Raw genomic sequence first — 21,203 nt, forward strand, 5'->3', positions numbered from 1 at the left:
CTTTTAAAAGCTATTATTTTAAAACCCATATGAATTAATATAATAGTGTGATACACTGATATCAAATTTATCTTAGTAATACATTGAAAATTATGAAAAAATAATTGCTGATGTTCAAGTTACACTTCTAACTAATCATACATGCATCAACAATGTATTTCTCTTTTTATCATTTGGGATTTTATGATGTGTTCCCCTTATAGAATTGCAATATACATGACAAGCACTAGCCAATAATGCAGTCTGCTCTTTAGCTATATGTACAATTTTACAAGATTCTCAAGATATTTTATTATTTTAACTTGAGATAATAATTAACCTAGAACTTAAAAACATGACTTTTTTAATTACCTAATAAATAAAATGTTTCCTATACCACAGGAAAATTTTACATAGCTAAGAATTGTTATTCATTTATTAAACCAAAACTTAATGATGCCTGTAGGTGGTGGCTGTGATAAACAGTAGGAACATATTGTTAGCAAGCCAAATGTGGGTCCAGCTCTGTGGTGCAACTTTAATTCAGTGCTCAAGGAAGGGTGGATCTCACATGGCAAGCATGGTTCAAACTCCTGGCTTGGTCAGCCTGTAATATGCTGGGCATGTGCGGAAATGGCCAAGATCTGACAAGACTAACAGGCTGGAGGGAGGAGGATCACAGTGTGGGAAGACCCTGGAGGGTGTAAAGGGTTTCTCTCTCTTTCTCTCTTTTTCTCTCTCACATGTGTAGACATGCAATCTATCAAGAGCAAATAAAGGAAAAGCAAAACAAATGTGACCACCTTCCTCCCCACACACACACATACACCTTTAGGACACTTTCAGTCTAACAGGGGAAAGAAATGTTCATCAAATAATTATAAAAACATGTCAGTTTCAAGCTCTAAAGTGCTATCAAGGGAAATTTCTTAATTCCATGAAAATAAAAAAGACATGATTTTTTTTTTAAGAGAAATTTTTGCTATAGGCATGTGTGCTCAACAGAGAGACAGAAAGTGAGAAATCACTCCCCAGGGGGGGATGGCTATGCTGCAATCTATTCTCCTTCAGTCTCCTCTCAGTATTTTGGGAACTCACATACGCATCCAGAATGAATTTTTAAGCTGCCGGGTATGAACTCAAACTGTGGTTGGCTACATGGGAGTCCAGCAACGTAATCATTATGCCATCTGCTGGTCCCCAAATACATAATTTTTATCTAATTAGAAAAGTTGTGAGAGATGCGTTAAGAGAATAACAGGGTATGAGTGGCAGGTGGCCTGGTGGTTGAAGGCACTGGAATCCCTCATGGTTGCCCGTGGTTCAAATCCCAGATCTGATGGCTTGCTTTCTCAATTTTCTTCTCTCTTTCTCACTCTGTTCCTCTCTGATCCAATTAAAATAAATAAATAAAGAAATGTTAAAGAAAATATTTTTTTATAAAAAGAGATAAACAATCAGAATGACTTTTCTGACATTACCTGACTTACCATCCAAACTGCACTTATCTTTCCAGCCTCACTGTTTATAAATGTCCCTCATCTTGAGTATGCCATGATCATCTTTGTCCCTCAGCTATGCCAAACTCCTTTCCACACCAGGTTGAAAAGTCATTCTGGGGACCAGCAGTTAGCGTAATGGCTATGTTGCTGAACTCCCATGTAGCCAACTGTGGTTCGAGTCCCGTACCTGGTGCTTTAAATTCACGCTGGGTGCCTGTGTGTGTGTGTGTCCAAGATCCCTAGAGGAGAATGGAGGAGAAGGGATTGCAGCATGACCATCCCCCCTGGGGGGTGATTTCTCGCCTTCTCTCTCTCTCTCTTTCTTCCTGGCGAGCACACATGCCTTATAGCAAAAACCTCTCCAAAAAAAAAAAAAAAAAAGAATTTTATTCCTTATTCTAAAAGTTATGAAGTGTGAATGAAGTATTTTTAAACAGGTTTAATTAGATACAATTTGCACATCATAAAATTTACCCATTTCAAGTATATAATTCAATAACTTTAAGTAAGTTTACTGAGTTGTACAACCATAACTAAAATCCAATATAAGAACATTTCCATTACCCCAAAAGATCTCTTGTGCCCATTAACTGTCCCTGCCTGTTCCTGTCCCTAGACGGAGACAGTCACTAACCTAGGCAACCGAGACAGCTGTGTTGCTTTGTGTCCCTACAGAATCATACACTGTGAGTCTTACCTATCTGGCTCCCTTCATTTAGCCTAATGTTTTTTGAGGTGCATCCGTGTTGTACTATAGAGCATATCCATTCATTTTTATTGATTCATTCTGTGACCTTGTTTGTATTTATTTCATTTGTTCATTAGTTGATGAACCTTTAGATTTAGTCCACTTTTTGGCTATATGAATAATGTTTCTGTGAATATTTCCATTTAAGTCTTGTGGGAACCTATGTTTTCATTTCTTGTGAGTAGACAATTAAGAATGTAATCAATAGGTCAAAATAGCAATTTTATGTGTAACTTTTTTAAATACTGCTTTTCTGAAGTAAACATACCATTTTGCATTTCCATCAATAATACAAAAAGTACTAATCTTTCCACATCTTGTCAAAACTTTCTATTGTTTATCTTTTTTTGTTATTGTCATCCTACTAGGTTTCCAGTTGTATGTTCTTTTTTTCTCCCCCTAATTTACCAGAAGGTGCATGTGCTTGCTGGAGAGAGACAAAAAGAGAGAAAAGAGACAGAGAGAGAAGAGAGACACGTGCACACACAGAGAATTATCTTTACCTTGTCAAACCAACCAAAATATGGCAAAGATCTATCTGTAGATTATATGTCTTTAGCATGAGAACAAAAGAAAAAATACTGTACCTGAAACTACTCTTCGTTTTGGTTTCTTACTTGTATCCACAGTTTTAAGAGAAAGGCAACATTTTGTGGAAAATAAAAAACCAGGTAGAAATATTTCACACCCTGAAGGCCACACTGTCTGTGTTACAGTTCCTCACCTCTCATATTGAGCACGATAACAGCCGTAGATGATATGTAAAGTGTGACTGTGTGCCAGTGGAACTTTATTTACAAAACAGGCCATGAGACTGGATTTGGCCTGTGAGTCATAGGCCCTGCACTAACTAATAAATGATGAAGCTAGGAATATTACGTCCCTTGTATTTATGCCCCAGTCAGCTATTGATGTGCTTGTGTAGTCATATAGTAAGCACAACAGTTGGTGTTCCATAATGCAAGTTTTATTAAAATGGAAAACATGATCTCTCCTGCATGCGTGTGATTTACACCCTCCTTCAAGGCAAACCTCACAACTCCTTTTTCTTTAATATTCTCTGGGTTGACCCTGTTTTTTCTTTTAAGTTTGTTTATTTATCCATGAGTGAGAAAGCCAAAAAGGGAGACTGCAGCCTCCTCTCAGCCTCAGGCAGCCCAGATCATGGTGCATGCACGTGTGAGGTCCTCAGGCTCAGGAGGTCTCTGGCTTCAAACTGGCAGCTTTTCCATATGGGTCTGCCTCAAAGAGCACGCGTTTTACCACTGTTTCACCCATTGTCCCTGTTGTTAATATAGCCCATGTTTTTAAATACATGCTTTACAGGCTAGCTGGTGGTATGGTAGTTAGGTCAGCTGGATCTCACATGGCTGATGAGCATACTTAATTAAATAAACGTTATATGTAAATGTACAAAAATATTATTTTTAAATAATACAAAATCATTCATATGGTTTTATGACATATGTACATATCATATGTAAATTATACTTATCTACATGAAGGATTACAGAGATATGTGCTGTTAAGAAAGTTATGGTACAGTCTTTCAAATATAAAATAATTTAAAATATATAAATAATGTAGAAATTCATGTTACAAAGAGCTTAAATGGATAACTCTGAAATTTTAGATTTAAAATATCGGTAGCAACCACTTAGACTAAATGAACATCTCAAAAACAGTCCATTGGTATTACAAAACTTTTGTGCTTAGAATATGGTGTAGTGGTTGCATCACTGAACTCCCACACGGCCAACTTCCGTTCACATTCCTGACGTAAAACTCACCCTGGCTTAAAACTCACGCCAGACATGTGTGCATGTATGCTCAGGATTCCAAAAGGAGAATAGGAGAGAGGGGATTACAATGTGGCCATCACCCCTGGGGGCTGATTTCTCGCTTTCTCTTTCTCTGTTACTCTCTCTCTCCAGCAAGCACACACACCCTATACCAAAAATCTACCCTCCCCCAAAAAAGTATTAGTTTATTATTTTAAAGGCTATAGTTATGTAATCAACCTTATAGTAAATAAGATAGCCTTTAGCTATGGATTTATGGAAAATTAAAGATGGGTCCAGCTCACCTGATAGATCAAGTATGAAGAGGGTTTCCAAAAATTATTGAAGGTAGTAGTTTTCATATTATTCAGAAAGAAAAATGTTGATTTATCGATATGTTTTCCTCCTCTTCAGTATATAACGCTTGGAAAAGGGTAAGTGTTGTTGGTCCTCTTTCTATTTTGGTAGTTAAATTTTCATACAGTGATATGTCCCTTCTAAATAACTTAACATTTAAAGACTTTACTTTTCTATCTACCTAGTGGGTACAATAAAATAGAATATAAATTATATAAATTGGTCATTTACTGATAAGGCTACTGAAAAAAAAAAAAACTGTCCACATAATATTTTAAAATAGAGCATTGTCAGGATTTTATGAATTATACCTTGAAATGGCAATTTATGATCCTACTAGAGCTTCAAAACCATCGTTCTCCACAGCTTTATCTGTGGAGCATTTGGAAAATACTGATCCTAGAAACAGAGTATTCGGGAATACTCTGGGACAGAGTATGCTGTAATTTTAATACAGACAAAACAATTACAGGATAACAATAATACTTCTATGATTTCTTACCATGTGCCAGGAATGGTTTTAAGTATTTAGCATGTATGTATACATTTAATTTCCCTAACAATCCAGTTTATGAAGTATGAACTCCAATAATCTCTATTTCGAAGCTGAACAAACTGGGGCACAGACAGGTTCAGTTTTCTGCTGAAGATTACATAGCAAAATAGCAACAGATCCAGTTGCAAACTCAGTAAACTACTTCTTGCGCTCATGTTCTTCATCCCACTCTTCTGCTTTTCCAAATTTCCTACCTTCAAGTAGCCTCAGAGTAACTGAAGAGATAGAAAAATATGAAATAATTGCTAAATGCCTCATTATACAGTACCATCTACAAACAGCTAATTCTTTATTAGCTAAAACTAAGGAAGAATGACTCAGGGAGTTTTTACTTATTGGTGCAGGCCATTAGAGAGAAAACTGTGTGCTCAGCCTTGAACTTGGGCCTGTTATTATCTAAATGATAGAAAGTTATCTCTTCCAGATTATAGATACGGTGCCAACGTTCCTGTTAATTAGTTTAAATATATGGTTATACAATTCAAACACTGAATTACACATGTTCTTTTGGCAATGGAGAAATCTTTTTGTGCTTTGCTCTTAACCACCTTCCAAGAATTTGTTGACACTTGGTTTATATTTCATTTGTACTATCCTATTTAGTTTGTTGTTGTTGTTGTTGTTATTTTGGTAGAGATTTTCACTATAGGGTGCGTGCGCTCACCAGACAGAGAGAGACATAGAGACAGAAAGCGAGAAATAACCCCCCAGGGGGGATGGTCACGCCGCAATCCCTTCTCCTCCATTCTCCTCTCGGGATCTTGGGCACGCACGCACATGCGCCCGGCGTGAGTTTTAAGCCACCGGGTCTGGGACACAAACCATGGCCAACTACATGGGAGTCCAGTGACATAGCCATTACGCTAACTGCTGATTCCCTATCCTATTTAGTTTTGCATTCAAATTTTTGGTGTATATTTATGTCCTAACATGTTTCTGGATTAAAATCTCCTGGAAGATAGGGACTGTGACTTCACCATTCTTGCAGTCCATCCAACTCTTTGTTTATGCTGTAATCAGTCATGAAAAATTATATGCTGTGCAGTTATTAATGAATGCAGTGCTCATCAGAAATCAACGAGCATGTTGTAGTGATTTTATCTTCTATGCATTTTAGTATCACAGTGAAGGTACCCTTCATTAAGGTTAATACTAGAGTGCTTTCAGAAGATACTTTTACTCAAAATGCCAGTATGTGACAGAATGGTAGTTTGCTCTGGAGTGAAAATAATCAAGGAAGCTGGAAAGAAAAGGATGAAGGATGGAAGGAAAGAAAAGTCCTATTATAATCAAGAGAATCTTGCTAAGGAAAAATGTCAGCTGAGCAATAACAAAAAAGTACTTACTGATATAGTGATATATGTTTTCTTAAGTTTTTGTGTTAGGGTACAACAGGAGAGAGAGACAGAGTCATGAGAGAGAAAGTGAGAAATCATTCCCCAATCACTCCCCAACAATTTCTTCTGGCCTTGCCACAATTCCTTCCCCTTCGGTATCCTGGGATCTTGGGCATGCATGCCTGGTGTGATTTTCAAGCAAGGAGTCAAGGATTCAAACCTTGATCAACCATATGGGAGTTTAGTGATATAACCATTCTCCTGGCCTTATGTGTTTGTTTTGCCATAGGGTGCATACCCTTGATAGAGAGAAAGACAGAGACAGTGAGAGGAAAGTGAAATATCACCCACAGGAGAAATAGCCCCTCATGCAACCTGTGTTATTTTCAGGTCACCAGGTCTGGGACTCATGCTATCGTTGGCCATGTCAGAATTCAGCACCTTAACCACCATGCCACCTGCTCGTCCCCTTACACAAATTTGTCTTCTCATAGACCAGTAACTTACAAGGGCACAATGAGTAACCAGTCTGCACTTTGATTAACAATGCAATAGAATATTTTAAATAATAATAATTTTATTTAGTTCTCAATTTCATTCATAAAGCAATGATTGTAAGAGAGTTCTAACTATGGCCACATTCTGCATCTTCAGTTCATGTAACCTTAGCCACCTCTTCTCATTTTAAGGCACTAAACCACTCTTAGATATTTTATCCTTTAGAGGATTTGTATTAGGAACTAGTTTGTTAGCCATTTCATTGCATCATCATTTTAAAGAGAAAGGAACAGAAAAAGACCCTGGGTATTGATAAGTGTGTGGTTAAATAGGTAGGATACATCCATATAGTGGAATTTAACAAAGCTGATTAAAGAATGATATAGATCTGTGTGTATAAAGTAATACAAGTTATAGAATACAGTGTAAATGAAAATATCAAAGTTCTGAACTACATTGTTTGAATAATATCATGAGTGTAAAAAAAAAATACATACCTTGTATTTACCTAGAATGTTTTCAGAAGGACACTGAAGAAACTGGTAAGAGTGGTTGCGTTAAGGCAAGGTACCTTTATGACTTACGGAACATACTGGGAAGGAGATTCATTCAGTTTTCACTCTTCTGAACTTTCTTAATTTTGTAGCATATGTGAACATTTGCCATCTAAACAAGATTTAAAAATCCCTACTCAGCTCAACCTCTTCTGGTGTCTGCATTTCTAGGACTATTGGCTATTGAGTAAATCCCTAAGGGTATTTTCATTATTATATTCTGAACACCTACAATCCTAGCACGTCATGGGTTCTCAAGAAATATTGAGTGATGGGAACCAGCAGTTAGCGTAATGGCTATATCGCTGGACTCTCATGTAGTCGACCGTGGTTCGCGTCCCGGACGCAGTGACTTAAAACTCACGCCAGGCGTGTGTGCGTGCATGCCCAAGATCCTGAGAGGAGGATGGAGGAGAAGGGATTGTGGTATGACCATCCTCCCTGGGGGGTGATTTATCGCTTTCTGTCTCTATATCTCTCTCTGTCTGTCTGGCGAGCACACGTGCTCTATAGCGAAAACCTCTCAAAAAAAAAAGAAAAAGAAATATTGAGTGACTAGGTCAGCCCTGTGATGCAGCAGTCCTGCACTGTCAAGTGAAATTAGATCCATATAGAAGAGGCCAGGTTTGGTTTGTAAGTTGACCTGTCTACTCCGAGTGTGTGTCCATGATCTGACTGGCTGGTAATTCTAGAAAGGATCACCACATGGAACCCTGTTGAGGATATTTGTCTTTGTACCTCTCTTTTTCTCAAAAGAAATAAGCTTGAAAATATATAGGACATGAATAATGGTTAAACTATCCTTGCGTTAGTATCTCTCCTCGTGACATGCCATCACCTAGAATTATTGCAGTGTAGTTGACAAAAGCTGGGAATTAGGAAGTAAAAACATGGAAGTTGCACCATTCTACGAGGATGCTGCTTAATCCCCATTACAACTTAGCTTCTTCACCAGTAAGAGAGAAAGAATAATGCTTACCTCAAGGAGTTGTAGTAGGGAAGAAAGGAGATGGTACACACTTAAATATTTGCAAACTCTAAGGATCTATACAAATCCACAATCTTTACATACAGTAAGTGCCAAACAAATTATTTGTTGAATGGAGCTACACTAGTAAAAAAGAAAAAGTAAAAGAGTATTAATGGTTGATTTAATGCATAGGTAACATGCATGACTCCCTATCAAAAGCTCTTTAAACTTTCTGAATCATCATTTAGTTATTCCTTCATGAGTAGGCCTGCTGTGAGTAGGAGAGCTAATTCTGGAAAACTGCTGAGTGTATACCTCCTGTGTTCAAAATTTTCTTTTCTTTAACACTCATAGGAATTCTATTAAAATTAAAGATGTACTAAGAGTGGGAACCAGCAGTTAGCGTAATGGCTATGTCACTGGACTCCCACGTAGGCGACCGCGGTTCGTGTCCCGGACCCGGTGGCTTAAAACTCACGCCAGGCGTGTGTGCGTGCGTGCCCAAGATCCCGAGAGGAGAATGAAGGAGAAGGGATTGCGGCGTGACCATCCCCCCTGGGGGGTGATTTCTCGCTTTTTGTCTCTATGTCTCTCTCTGTCTGTCTGGTGAGGGCACGCGCCCTACAGTGAAAATCTCTCAAAAAAAAAAAAAAAAAAAGATGTACTAAGAGTTAAAAATTATCCCTTTATCAGTTCCTATTTTTTTGTTACTACTTTACCAGAAGTTATCAGGATTCCCAATAGGTGTTTAGGACAAAGACCAAACAGGAGCTTTCTCCACAATCCTCCTTTTTGCCCTTGAAGCATTTTAGTTAGAGATTTTATTAGAAAGCACAAATTCCTATAGCTTATTAATTAAATGTCCAAGCACTTGTTACCAATCAGATGACAAAAACGAAGAGAGTTTTATTTTCAGAAAGGTGTATTGTCAGATCATATTTACAATCATTGCTTTAAAGATAACTTGTATTAATTAATAAATACTGAAGTAGTGACTTTTGCTGTTCCTGTTATGTATTTTATTATTCTTATAAAAATACATTGACTTAACTCACACATTTAATTGATTGGAGCCCTGGCCCAGTATACTTTTATTTATCTGCTTTGACAGTTCATCATCATATTCATTGTTTCACAGAACTTTCAGATCTTATCTTCAGCTCTTATTCAAGCTATCATATCATTAACTGTTCTTAGAATTTCTTTAGAAACTGATTCTGTTTTTAAAATCACTTTATATATCTTATGTATTATATTTTACATTTTGAATAAACATTTTCATTCTAATTGGTATATTAAAGATATAGCAATGCAAATAACATAATTTAATTTTTAAAACAGAATCAGGGCCAGCTCCATAGCTTAATGGTTAAGGGAGTTGGATCTTACATGGCTGACTGTGGTTTGGGTCCCAGCAGAGCAGCTTGAAAAACACACCAGGCACGTGTGTGTGCATGCCCAGCATCCTAACAGAATGGAGAAATGGAAGAGAAGGGATTGCAGTGTGACCACGACCCACTGGGGAGTGCTTTCTCTCATGAGCATGCCTGCCTTCTGACAATTAAAAAGCAGAAACAGGGACCAGCAGTTAGCGTAATGGCTATGTCGCTGGACTCCCACGTAGTTGACCGTGGTTCGCGTCCCGGACCCGGTGGCTTTAACTCACGCCGGGAGTGTGTGCGTGCGTGCCCAAGATCCCGAGAGGAGAATGGAGGAGAAGGCATTGCGGCATGGCCATCCCCCCTAGGGGGTGATTTCTCGCTTTCTGTCTGTCTCCCTCTGTCTGGCGAGCGCACGCACCCTATAGCAAAAACCTCTAAAAAAAAAAAAAAAAACAGAAACAAAAAAATTCTAGTTTCTCCCTCTGATTTGTATTTTTAACTATTTATTACAGAATGAAGATTTATGTTTGTTTTGGCCACTGATAATGCTTCTTTCCAGTCAAAAATAATTTGACACACAATGTATGGCAGATGGATTGTTTGTAATTGCTGCATACTCAACTGCCCTTAGTCCCTGTGCTTTCTAAGCTAAAATGCTGTATGTATTGCTTTTATATATATATATCGTTCACCCTTTTTTCACAACCAAGAAAATGAAGTTTAGAGGAATCACATGTCAGCATTTTTCATACATATCTCCATATACCCTAGAAATGGAAATGTTTGGTTATATGATATTACACAGAACCATGTATACTTGTGGCCTAGAGTTTTGTTATTGAAATACATTTATATGTATTTTATATGTTTGTCCTGTAGTGCAAAAATAAAACACCTGTGGGGAAGATTAAGAAAGCTAGAAGTTGCATATCATAAAATACTAAGCTCTTAATAGTCCTCATATTTGTTATTTCAAAGGACTGCTAAGAATGAGACTCATACTGATAATGCACAGCAAAAAAAGTGTGCAGTAAGAGATTATTTTTCTACTGTTATCAGATTTGCTATGCGGAAAGATGTCACCATTTTCACTTTCCGCATTTATCTAATGAAAATCTAACGAATATCAAAAGATCCAAAAATGATATGTATGATAAAAGGTCATTTCATATATTTTGACCCATCTTATTTCATTGCATTGTTAGAAATAAAGGTATGTTTTTACATTTTAGTCTTTCTTGAAATTCAATGAAAATATTGAAGTGTATGGAAAATAATGACTGTATAAATAAATTATTTTTAAAGCCAAAATCAAACTTATGTGCTTCATTACAGTTCTACCAGAAAAAAAAAGAAAGTTTTTTTCCAAAATGTATAATGGAAATTTATTTCCTGTAAACCATTATGTTTTGGACATTAATCAGAAAAATTTTTTTCTTGACTCTGCTATTTCAGCAAAGGGGTTGACAGATCATATTATTAAATTATGTTATTACTAACTGGAAAAATCCAGTATGATCTTTTTCTTTTAAGTCCTTTAAAGTTCTATAACCTTTCGCTATGTAATTTACTTATTTACACATTCCAGAGATTAGGATACAGACATTTTATGGACCATTCTGCCTACTATGCTGTGTTTTAAAATTGCCTTTTTCCCCACTTCACGCTTGAAATTTTTACTACACAAACCTTGCAGTGTGTGTGTGCGGGAAGGTGGGGTGGTGGTAGTGGTGGAACCTTTATAAATATATTCCAGCATAATTTAAATACATTTTTCTAATTGTATTTTAACTAGTAATTGATGAAGATAAAAAAAAAAATCATGTATGAGGGGCCAGCAGATGGCATGGTGGTTAAGGTGCTAGATTCCTATGTGACTGATGCAGTTTGAGTCCCTGACCTGGTAGCTTGAAAATTTGGGTATGAATGTATAGCCAAAATTCCTGGAGGAGAATGGAGAAGGGATTGTGGCATGGCTATCCCCCAAGTGGGGTGATTTCTCACTTTCCTTCTCTCTGTCTCTCTCTGCCTCTCTTCAGTGCAAGCCTGCACCCTATGCCAAAATCTGAAAAAAAATAAATATGAGAGCTTGAAGTTCAAAATCTGAAAAGTATTTGATTTAGCTCTATACATAAACTAGCATTTATCAACTCTATCAACTTTGTTTTTATGCTGTTGAGATTTACCACTCTGAATTATGGGAACCATTTCCAAATTTACTAAGATCATCTTTCAGTGTCATTTGTGCAGATGATTAGTAAATGATTATTCCAAATATGATTAGAAATGTGCTTCGTGGATTAGTCTGTCTTAATTGTTTATTTTTTCTCATCATGGCCCTGATAAGTCTTGAAATCTTTAAGGTCAAAAAAAAGGATCCATGATTTGTTCATTTGAGATTAATTTTAAAAATAAATTATTGCCAAAGTGTGCGTGTACTCACCAAAGAGAAAGAAAGCAGCCCCGCAATGGAGAGTGGCCACCCTTTAATCCCTTTTCCGTTTCTCCATCCAGTTGGGATTTTAGCCACTCACATATGTGCGCTCAGAATGTTTTTCAAGCTTTTGGGGCCAGAATTTGAACAGTGGTTGGCCAATGTGAACTCCAACTCTCATAGCCACCTGGTCATTGGACTGGAGACAAAATTAATTTTTATATTTATTTTTTAGAACCATAGGTAATGAATAATCTGTTAATCAACTGTTAGAAATCAATATATGCTGAATAGCTTCTCTATATGTAGTTTTCCTACGTTTTCTAATCTAGAGACTTTATTATCATTTGTTACTATTTCATAGCTTCACATCAATTCCAATTGCAATATACTTTTATTTCTTTTAATAATTATGAAAATTATCATTTAAATGCCACAACACCTAATTGGTTCTTAAGTATGCATGTAATTTATTTGTATACATTTCCTTTTCAGAAGATGTAGTTAGTTGAATATATTTGTATAACAGTGAGTACATTCTTAGTGAAGTTGTTTAATGTGATTAATTTAGTAGATCAAAGATAATACATATCTATGCTGATAAGATTAGCATACCATGTGCCATTTTAGTTTCTTTTAACATATGACTTTATCTGAAAACAATGACTTTGTTGGACTCTTAATAGGTTAGAGATGTTTTCGTTTATAAGCTGTATTTATACTTTTAGTTATATATGCTTTATGCCTTAGATGTTGAAACTCAAGGGAAAATATTATTATTTTTCTTATACCAAAGTGTACTTGAAGGGCAAAGGACAGAGAATTTTTTTTTCTATCATGCAGTTTATCCATTCTCATATGCTAGTACTTCTGACCCTAACCATCTTAAAATGTGTGGCTTGATACAGTATTGTCAAGGGACTAAATAAAAGAGAAATACACAAAAATTCAAAAATAGAGTTCCTCACAGATATGGCTCCTGTGCAAAAGACATATACTGTAGCCTACTGCACTATTACTGCTATGATATGAGTTTCAAAATATTACACTCTATTTCAAATGTATTTTTAGGTACCTTTTTTCTCCCCCATTCCCAATTACCATAATTTTATTGGAAAAAGTTCTTTTCCAGGATGAAATGATTAATATAATTTTAGCATGTAAAATGAGACTTGCAGAAATCGAGTCTCATTTTATACTCATATCTTGCCTCACTGTATCAGAAACTAAATGAGGCTTATGTATACCCAAAGTCTCCCCCGTAACTTAGAGAATTCAGTGTCTCCTGACTCCTTAACTATACCACTTAGGAAAAGAAACAAAGTGAAGTGTCTCATAGTTTGATTTACATTGAAACCACTTTAATATATGGATGTCATTTGAAATAGACCTTGAGATTTAAATACACTAGTTTTCTAGCCCATTCCATATTTTCAAATGCCACATGTAGGTTGAAAACCTTCAGAGGCTAGCATCCCTACTGGGCCACTCAGTGTGTTGACCATTGCAGTATTCTCACCTGTGCTATGTTCTCCTTTTTTACTAATGAAAGTTATAACAGATTTTTCTGAATGATTTAGTCAAGTAAATTAGGCATTAGACATTATTTATTAAATAGATCTCACTTAAAGGTTAATTGGGGTTTATGTTTCCCAAGACTATGGCCTAAGCAGAGTCTCTGGGATATGGCAGTCTGCTGAGATATGCTAAGAGAGTTCTAGATGGAGAAATGATCACTTTAGAGAGAAGTCCTTCTGTACTGCATATATTCAGGTTTTAAAAGTTGTGGCAAAAATAAGATTTATTATTAGGAATGTGCCTCCTTGAAAACGTACTAGAAATGCATTTAGTCTAAAAACAGTCTGTTGAGTACTTCAGCTGCATCCCCTTCAAGGGAACATTGCCCCACTTACTCTGCCCTAGTTATGCTTTTGTTAGTTATCTGGAAGGAAATGAGAATCATGCGTCTTCCATATTCTTCCTTTACAATCATCAAGTCAGAAAGACGTCTTCTAGACACTCATACAAGAAAAACGTTAAAAAGTAAGAGAAACAAAATAAAGCCAAAGTGATAAACATAGAAAGCTTATTTAAACAGCTGTGGTCCCATATAATTGCTTTTCTGTCAGCAGGACTATTAACAATTTCGGACATTTTAAAATTAAATTAACAGCCTGAAAATATTGTACAGAATGAGATAGAGCATGATACATGAAACATAATGACCCCACTGAAATTCAGCCAAGCCAGTGCAGCTCCTCATTTAGACAGAGAAGACAACTAGTTAATCATCACCGAGCAAATTAGACAGAGCAAATTAGTTTGCTACATTCCACAGTCTTAGATACCAAAAAGAATATATGCCTCTAATTAGAATGAAAGAACTCTAAGCATATTATTATCTGTATAGAAAGAGAAAGCAAGATTGGAGCTTTGAACTGCTTTTATCGAAGTTTGAAGCCTAGGTTATGTAGGTATTAATTACATGTGCAATAGTCTGTATGTTCATGCATGTATGTTCATGAATGTATTCGAGGACGAGCAGTTTTCACATTTTCTTGTATCTTGATCTGACGAAGTCTACGGATTTTCTCCAAGGTTAATTGGAATTCTTTGGGAACAGACACACAAAACATAAAAAAAAGTATGATCCATTTAAGAATCGAAGATAAAGTAGCCTTTTGTATACTTTCTCCTGTATAGTATTAAATTATTTTCTTTTAAAATGTGCATTGTTGTTTTATATGAAATAAATATTTAGACTTAGTTTATCACTAGAGAGTAATCTGAAATCAAATTTTCTGGCCTTAATTAGCATTCATTTGCTTAATTGTCATGCTCAGCCCCATCATTTCCATTTTTCACTAACTTGAACAATGCTATCTTCTGCTGTTTGCACTTTAATTTAAATTTCTATTAAGGTTTATGAACAGTAATAAGGTCCTGTTTGAATATTCATTAGCTTCTGAATTGTGAGCTATGAAAAGGTGCTTTCTTTTACCTTAATGAAACTGGCACAGCATGGGACTGATCAGTTGTGACATTTGATTTGAGGCATCCAGTGAATTTTCTCTTTGTTTATTGACACATCTTGTCCAAACAGCTCCCTCGCAAGTGAGCGGAGTAATGAAGGAGAGAGTGCTGCAGCGGAGTGTCGAGCTTTCCTGGCAGGAACCAGAGCATCCCAATGGAGTCATCACGGAATATGAAATCAAGTATTACGAGAAAGTAAGTGCTAAGAGCAGCTGAAATGCACAACATGCGATGTGTCTCCTGTCGTCCTACTGTATGGTACAATAAGGTTGGTCATCATGCCAACTCTGAGGAGCTACGTCAACATTTATAATTTTGCTCGTTTTTAATAGCCATCTCCATGAATCTCTGGTTCATTATTAGAATTGTGATTTCTGTATATTAAGTTTTTGTGTTATACAAGCGAAAATATTACTCTTGTTGTATATTTATTTATTCCATTTCTGATATCATAATAACTAGATATAGCATGTTGTAGTACCTCAGAAATTACACAGCCCAATATATTTTTAATAATATATTTTATTTTTAATAATTTAGTTATTACATCTGTTTCAATATTTAATGATTGACACACTTTATGCAGTTTCAGTGATAATAGCAATGCCCTCAAATAATCTAGTAATATAAAATAAAAAGAATATTTTGCATAATAAATATGTCATATTTTCCAGACTTAAAAATCAGATGATGTTAGTTCACTTCCTTGAATGATCCCTGAAATGTGTTCCATGTATGTATCATAATCATGCTTATCACTCCTTCCCACCCCCTCCTTCCCTGAAAAATAATATGGCTAAAACTCAAGCTCTACACCTATAATCTTGACATAATTGCTAAATTTTAGTAACTAGTGATATATTTGAGAATATAAGTGTATTTATTTCTGTTTCATTTTGAAAGAAGAAAAAGACATATAAAACATATTCACAAATCAGTATCCAGGCTCCATCTCACAGAGAGACTTGGCTCAAGATTCAAAACATGGAAACTATTGCTATTACTAACAGTAGTAGTAACTACAGGTGTTTTATTATTGATATAAATGAGTTAGTTGAAGTGCAATAATATATATAATGATTTTAACCATTTAGAAGAATTATAAAATAGGGGCCTAAAACTGGTATTAAGATGATTCAATTGAATAAATTGAAATGTACAAAATGCATTGATAATACATACATTTTTCCCTAGAAAATAAAACTAGATAGTTTAAAATCTGATGGAGTTGAAAATAGGTTTGCTTATAATTTACACTTTGAATTTATAATTTCATGCGAAACTTGCATTTTCTTTATTTTAAAAGTTATTTCTTTTGTTTTGTTTGTTTTGTTTTGTTTTGTTTCAATCACCAGAGAGAGAGAGAGAGAGAAAGTGAAAAATTACCCATTAGGCAGGATGGTCATGCCGCAATCTTTCCTCTTCTACTATCCTTTCAGGACTCTGGGCATACACACATGCATGCTCGGCCTGACCCTCAAGCCACCATTGAATTGGCCATGTGGGATCCGACTCCCCAACCTCCACACCCTCAGCTGGCCCCAAAGTTGCTTTTAATAATAACTCATTTAGGTACCAGCAGATGGCCATCCCACGTGTGTGTGGGGGTGATTTCTCACCTTCTGTCTCTCTCTCTCTCTTTCTGGTGAGGGCATGCACCCTATAGCAAAAAACCTCTCCAATAATAATAATAATAATAATAATAATACCTCATTTATTTACCAAAAAATACATCTCTTGTCCCATCAAATATATGTCAGAGCCGATCATTGTTTTATATGTTTGGTTTTTTAAAGATATAATTATTTTCTTTATTTTGACCATATCTTTAAATTAGACCAGAGAGAAACAGAGAGGAAAAATGAGAAAGCAAGCCATCAGATCTGGGACTTGAAGCACAGTCAGCCATGTGGGATACCAGTGCCTTAACTGTCATGCAATCTGCCGGCCCCTGATCATTGTTTTTAATGTTGTTTTTTTATCTGTTTTTCAGGGAGCTCTAATAGTTTTATTACTTCTTAAAACTGGGTCATATTTCAAAAACAATAAAATACGTTTTTGAAAATATAAGTTAGGTGGTGAGAATAAAGTTTTTCACAAGGTAAATCTGAAACATTTTGCAAATCCTTGCTCTAGAATAAATGCACTCAGACAGTATTTTCTCATTTTGCATGACTGTAACAATGTATGTACACTTACTAACTTTGCAAATCGGGCAATTATTAGAAGATAATAGAAGTATATTGCATTATATTATGATGTATACATGTATGTGAATTATGTATCGTTGTGTCTATTATGAATTATGCCTATAATACCAACTATCATTTTTATAAATATTCATAATGATGAAAATCACAGATCACTTTCACTAAGCTGAGCTTACCTATATACTTATCTATACTTTTGCAAATATTAGTGTGAAGGAAAATAAAACAGATTGACATGTAAAAATTTAAGAGGAGAAGTTTATTGCCAGATAAATTTGAATACTGATATTTATTATAGAACAAATAAGAAACAATCTAAAATCATATATTTTGAAGTTTAATTTTTATAACGTATTCATTAAAGCTTATGAGTCACATCAAGAAACTTTAAATTTCTTTACTTAAATACTGTTTGATGGTGTTTTTACATGCTTCAATTTTTATTTTTAGGCCTACATATATGTAAATAAAAATGTGATGTTTTAGGATAAAAAAAATCAGTAACAAAAATATCACATTATTTTAATAAACTGCAAGCCTCAGTTGTCACATCTGAAAAATAAAGAAATTGAACTTGTTAGTGCTTAAAACATTGTCAAACCATAATCCGTATTATATTTAAGCTTTTATATTGACACATTTTATAGAAATAGTTCATTAAATACTATTCTGTATGGATGATTTTATTCTGTGAAAATAAAGTTTTTATTTAAAATAAGTTTGGCGATTTAGCTAACTGAATTTATTGATTTAGTAACTTTCTTAATTGTTAGCATATGGCTTTTTACTTGATGAATAACATTCAGGAAAAAAATTAAGAGAACTACATTAAGATGTGAAGATCTTTACTAAATGATAGGTTTTATAGGGGAACCCACATTTTGATCAATAAAACATTTTATTATGTTACGGGTAAATAGTTCTTACCTGTATGCTCCATCCTAATAAAGCAAAAGCTTAAAACACATAAACATTTTAACAAAAGTAGCTCTCTTTGAAATTTATAGAACAAAAGCATGTGTTTCACATTTACATTTCATATTATTTAAGGTACAATTCAGTGTGATAATATTCCACAAGGTATAATGTAGCCTCTATAAAAACAATGCAGCAAATTGAAATATATTGCAAGAATTGGCTGTCAAGTTGTCTGGTTGCAATCACAATTAAATATTCGCTGTATAAATTCTTTCTAGGATCAAAGGGAACGGACCTACTCAACAGTAAAAACCAAGTCCACTTCAGCCTCCATTAATAATCTGAAACCAGGAACAGTGTATGTTTTCCAGATTCGGGCTTTTACTGCTGCTGGTTATGGAAATTACAGTCCTAGACTTGATGTTGCTACACTAGAGGAAGCTACAGGTAAAATGTTTGAAGGTAATTACCACCTTTGGTTTGGATTCTTACTCTAAATAACAGGATTTTTTTTTTCAATATTGATGGTGATTATTTGCTTCAAGATAATTTTTGCATATAAATATAGGCACACACACACACACACACACACACACAGGGAGACTTCAAAAGTTCATGTAAAAATAGAATTAAAGTACAAGTTCATTTGGCTCCCCCCCAAATTAAAATCCATGCAGTTTTTTCATAGTATCCCTTTTCTGTAAACTTTTGGAAGATTCTTCCCCACTTCTGTACTTTGTGACGTTTATTATTGCTTAATCCTGCTATGCTGTTTAGCAATGTTAGAATTGTGATTTGAATTAGTACCTGGATTTTTTTTCTTTTTTAGGGTAAAGTTAGAAACAGAAACACGACTCCTTCAATTTGTATATTGACACAAGATTTTTTTTTTTGAGAGTTTTTTTTTTTTTTGCGCATGCGCTCGCCAGACAGAGAGAGAGAGAGAGAGAGAGAGAGAGAGAGAGAGACATAGAGACAGAAAGCGATAAATCACCCTCCAGGGGGGATGGTCACACCGCAATCCCTTCTCCTCCATTCTCCTCTTGGGATCTTGGGCACACACGCACACGCTCCTGGCGTGAGTTCTAAGCCAGCGCATCCAGGACGCGAACCACGGTCGACTACGTGGGAGTCCAGTGACATAGCCATTACGCTAACTGCTGGTTCCCACACAAGATGTTTTTGTAGACCTCAAAATGATCTTTCTCTAATTGTATCTATCAGTTACGTTTTCATAGAAACTTCAAAGTAAAGCTGGGCTGTGCACTGGGGTAGACAAGAGAAAGATGGCTTCTAATAGCCCTTGTTAAACTACTGGCCCTTCAGCAATGATTTTAAAAATTGAATAAGAAGATCTTAGGACCTGTAACTTTTTTTTTCTTTACTTTTTGCTATTTTTTTACTTTATTTGTTTAATGAAATAATTCAAGCAGACTAGAGGAAGTATTTAAAGTATATATTCAATATAAGGGAATTAATGAAATGACTAGCCCCATACCTACAAATAAGCTTAAAAATAGAATGTAACCATTATCTTTGAAGACCTTTATCATTTTATGTCTTATAATGTATCATAACATTCTAGTAAAACTTCATGTATATAGAGTATATAACAAGATGTATCTTGTGAAGCTTGTCCCAGTTTACTGTCCGAGTACAAGTTCAGAATACCTTGACTGCCACTGTTAGTTGCTCTTCAGCTGAGAGAAGGCTCAGTGTGTTTTCCAGTATTTTGGAGTTTTAGTATTCTCCTGATGATATTGCTCAGATACAGGATTCACTTACCTTTTCCCTCCTAATTTCCTTGCCAATCTAATGTACCTACAGAATTCTAAGCAAACGCAGGTTGACAAAATGCTGTATGATATGCTATAATTTGTTTTAAAAAAGTTTTGTTTTGTTTTGTTTTTGGAGAGGTTTTTTAGCTATAGGGCGCATGTGCTCGCCAGAAACACAGAGAGAGACAAAGAGACAGAAAGCGAGAAATCACCCCTTGGGGAAATGGCCAAGCCAAAATCCCTTCTCCTCCTTTTTCCTCTCAGGATCTTGGGCACGCACGCACACACACCCAGCATGAGTTTAAGCCACCGGGTCCAGGACTCGATCCACGGTCTACTACATGAGAGTCCAGCGACATAACCATTGCGCTAACTACTGGTTCCTAAAACAAGTTTTTAAAACAAATTAAATCAATGTAATTTTGATCCGAAAGTTATTTTACCCTGAGAATGATTTTTATATTTCTTTTAAAAGTTGGAGCAAAGCGTTAGGTATTGCTTGTTAAATTCACTAACAGAGTTTTTCACAATAGTTTTCTTATCTTTTTAAAATCAATTAGTAACTCTCATAGCAACAACTATAACATGTATGTTGAAATCAATTTGAATTAATCATTTTCTTAGAACTGTAGACATGAAGGTATCAATTTAAAATATTGTCACATAATTTAAGGAGCCATTAATATTGATTTTTTTCAAATCCCTTTTTTTCATTCTTTTTTAGTGTTTATTTCTTCCATAAGTGAGTGCCTCGTAGAGTACTAATTTTGACCACTGTATCACTGTCTGGTCCTTCATTATTATCATTTTTAAATGGGGTATCTTAAGCTAATAATTAGAGTTTCTAAGTCTAGGGGCCCTAAAAGCATTAAACCATTTTAAGATTTCAACAGTGAAACAATTATGTGGCTTAGTATTAAAAACGTACTATGATAGTTTTCATCTCAGATGAATCTGATGAAACCGTCTTGTGATTTCTAACACAGTAAGATTCTTTAGTTATATTTTTTCACATTCTTTATTCTTTTGTTTTCTTTTACTATAGGGCACCTGTGCTCACTGGAGAGAGACAGAGAGAAAGAAAGTGAGAAATCACCCCTTGGGAGGATGACCATGCCACAATCTCTTCTCCATTCTCCTCTTGAGATTTTGGACATGTATGTACA

At 35.3% G+C, this 21,203-nt stretch overlaps 1 protein-coding gene across 4 annotated transcripts in view; it reads left to right on the forward strand.

Moving 5' to 3' along the window:
• EPHA7 (EPH receptor A7) overlaps window positions 1-21,203 on the forward strand; it is a 192,924-nt gene that overhangs the window by 141,062 nt on the left and 30,659 nt on the right. For 3 of the 4 annotated variants that reach the window (XR_003550634.1, XR_003550635.1, XM_006156112.3), the window contains exons 6-7: window positions 15,202-15,326; window positions 18,538-18,721. Coding sequence is in view for 1 of the 4 variants with exons in the window: in XM_006156112.3 (XP_006156174.1) it covers window positions 15,202-15,326; window positions 18,538-18,721 (309 nt within the window). In the remaining 3 variants the exon portion in view is untranslated. The remainder of the gene's footprint in view (window positions 1-15,201; window positions 15,327-18,537; window positions 18,722-21,203) is intronic. The other variant, XR_003550636.1, reaches the window with a different exon arrangement.

The sequence above is a fragment of the Tupaia chinensis genome, unplaced genomic scaffold (genome assembly GCF_000334495.1).
Source record: "Tupaia chinensis unplaced genomic scaffold, TupChi_1.0 Scaffold000478_3, whole genome shotgun sequence".
NCBI classification, from domain to species: domain Eukaryota; kingdom Metazoa; phylum Chordata; class Mammalia; order Scandentia; family Tupaiidae; genus Tupaia; species Tupaia belangeri.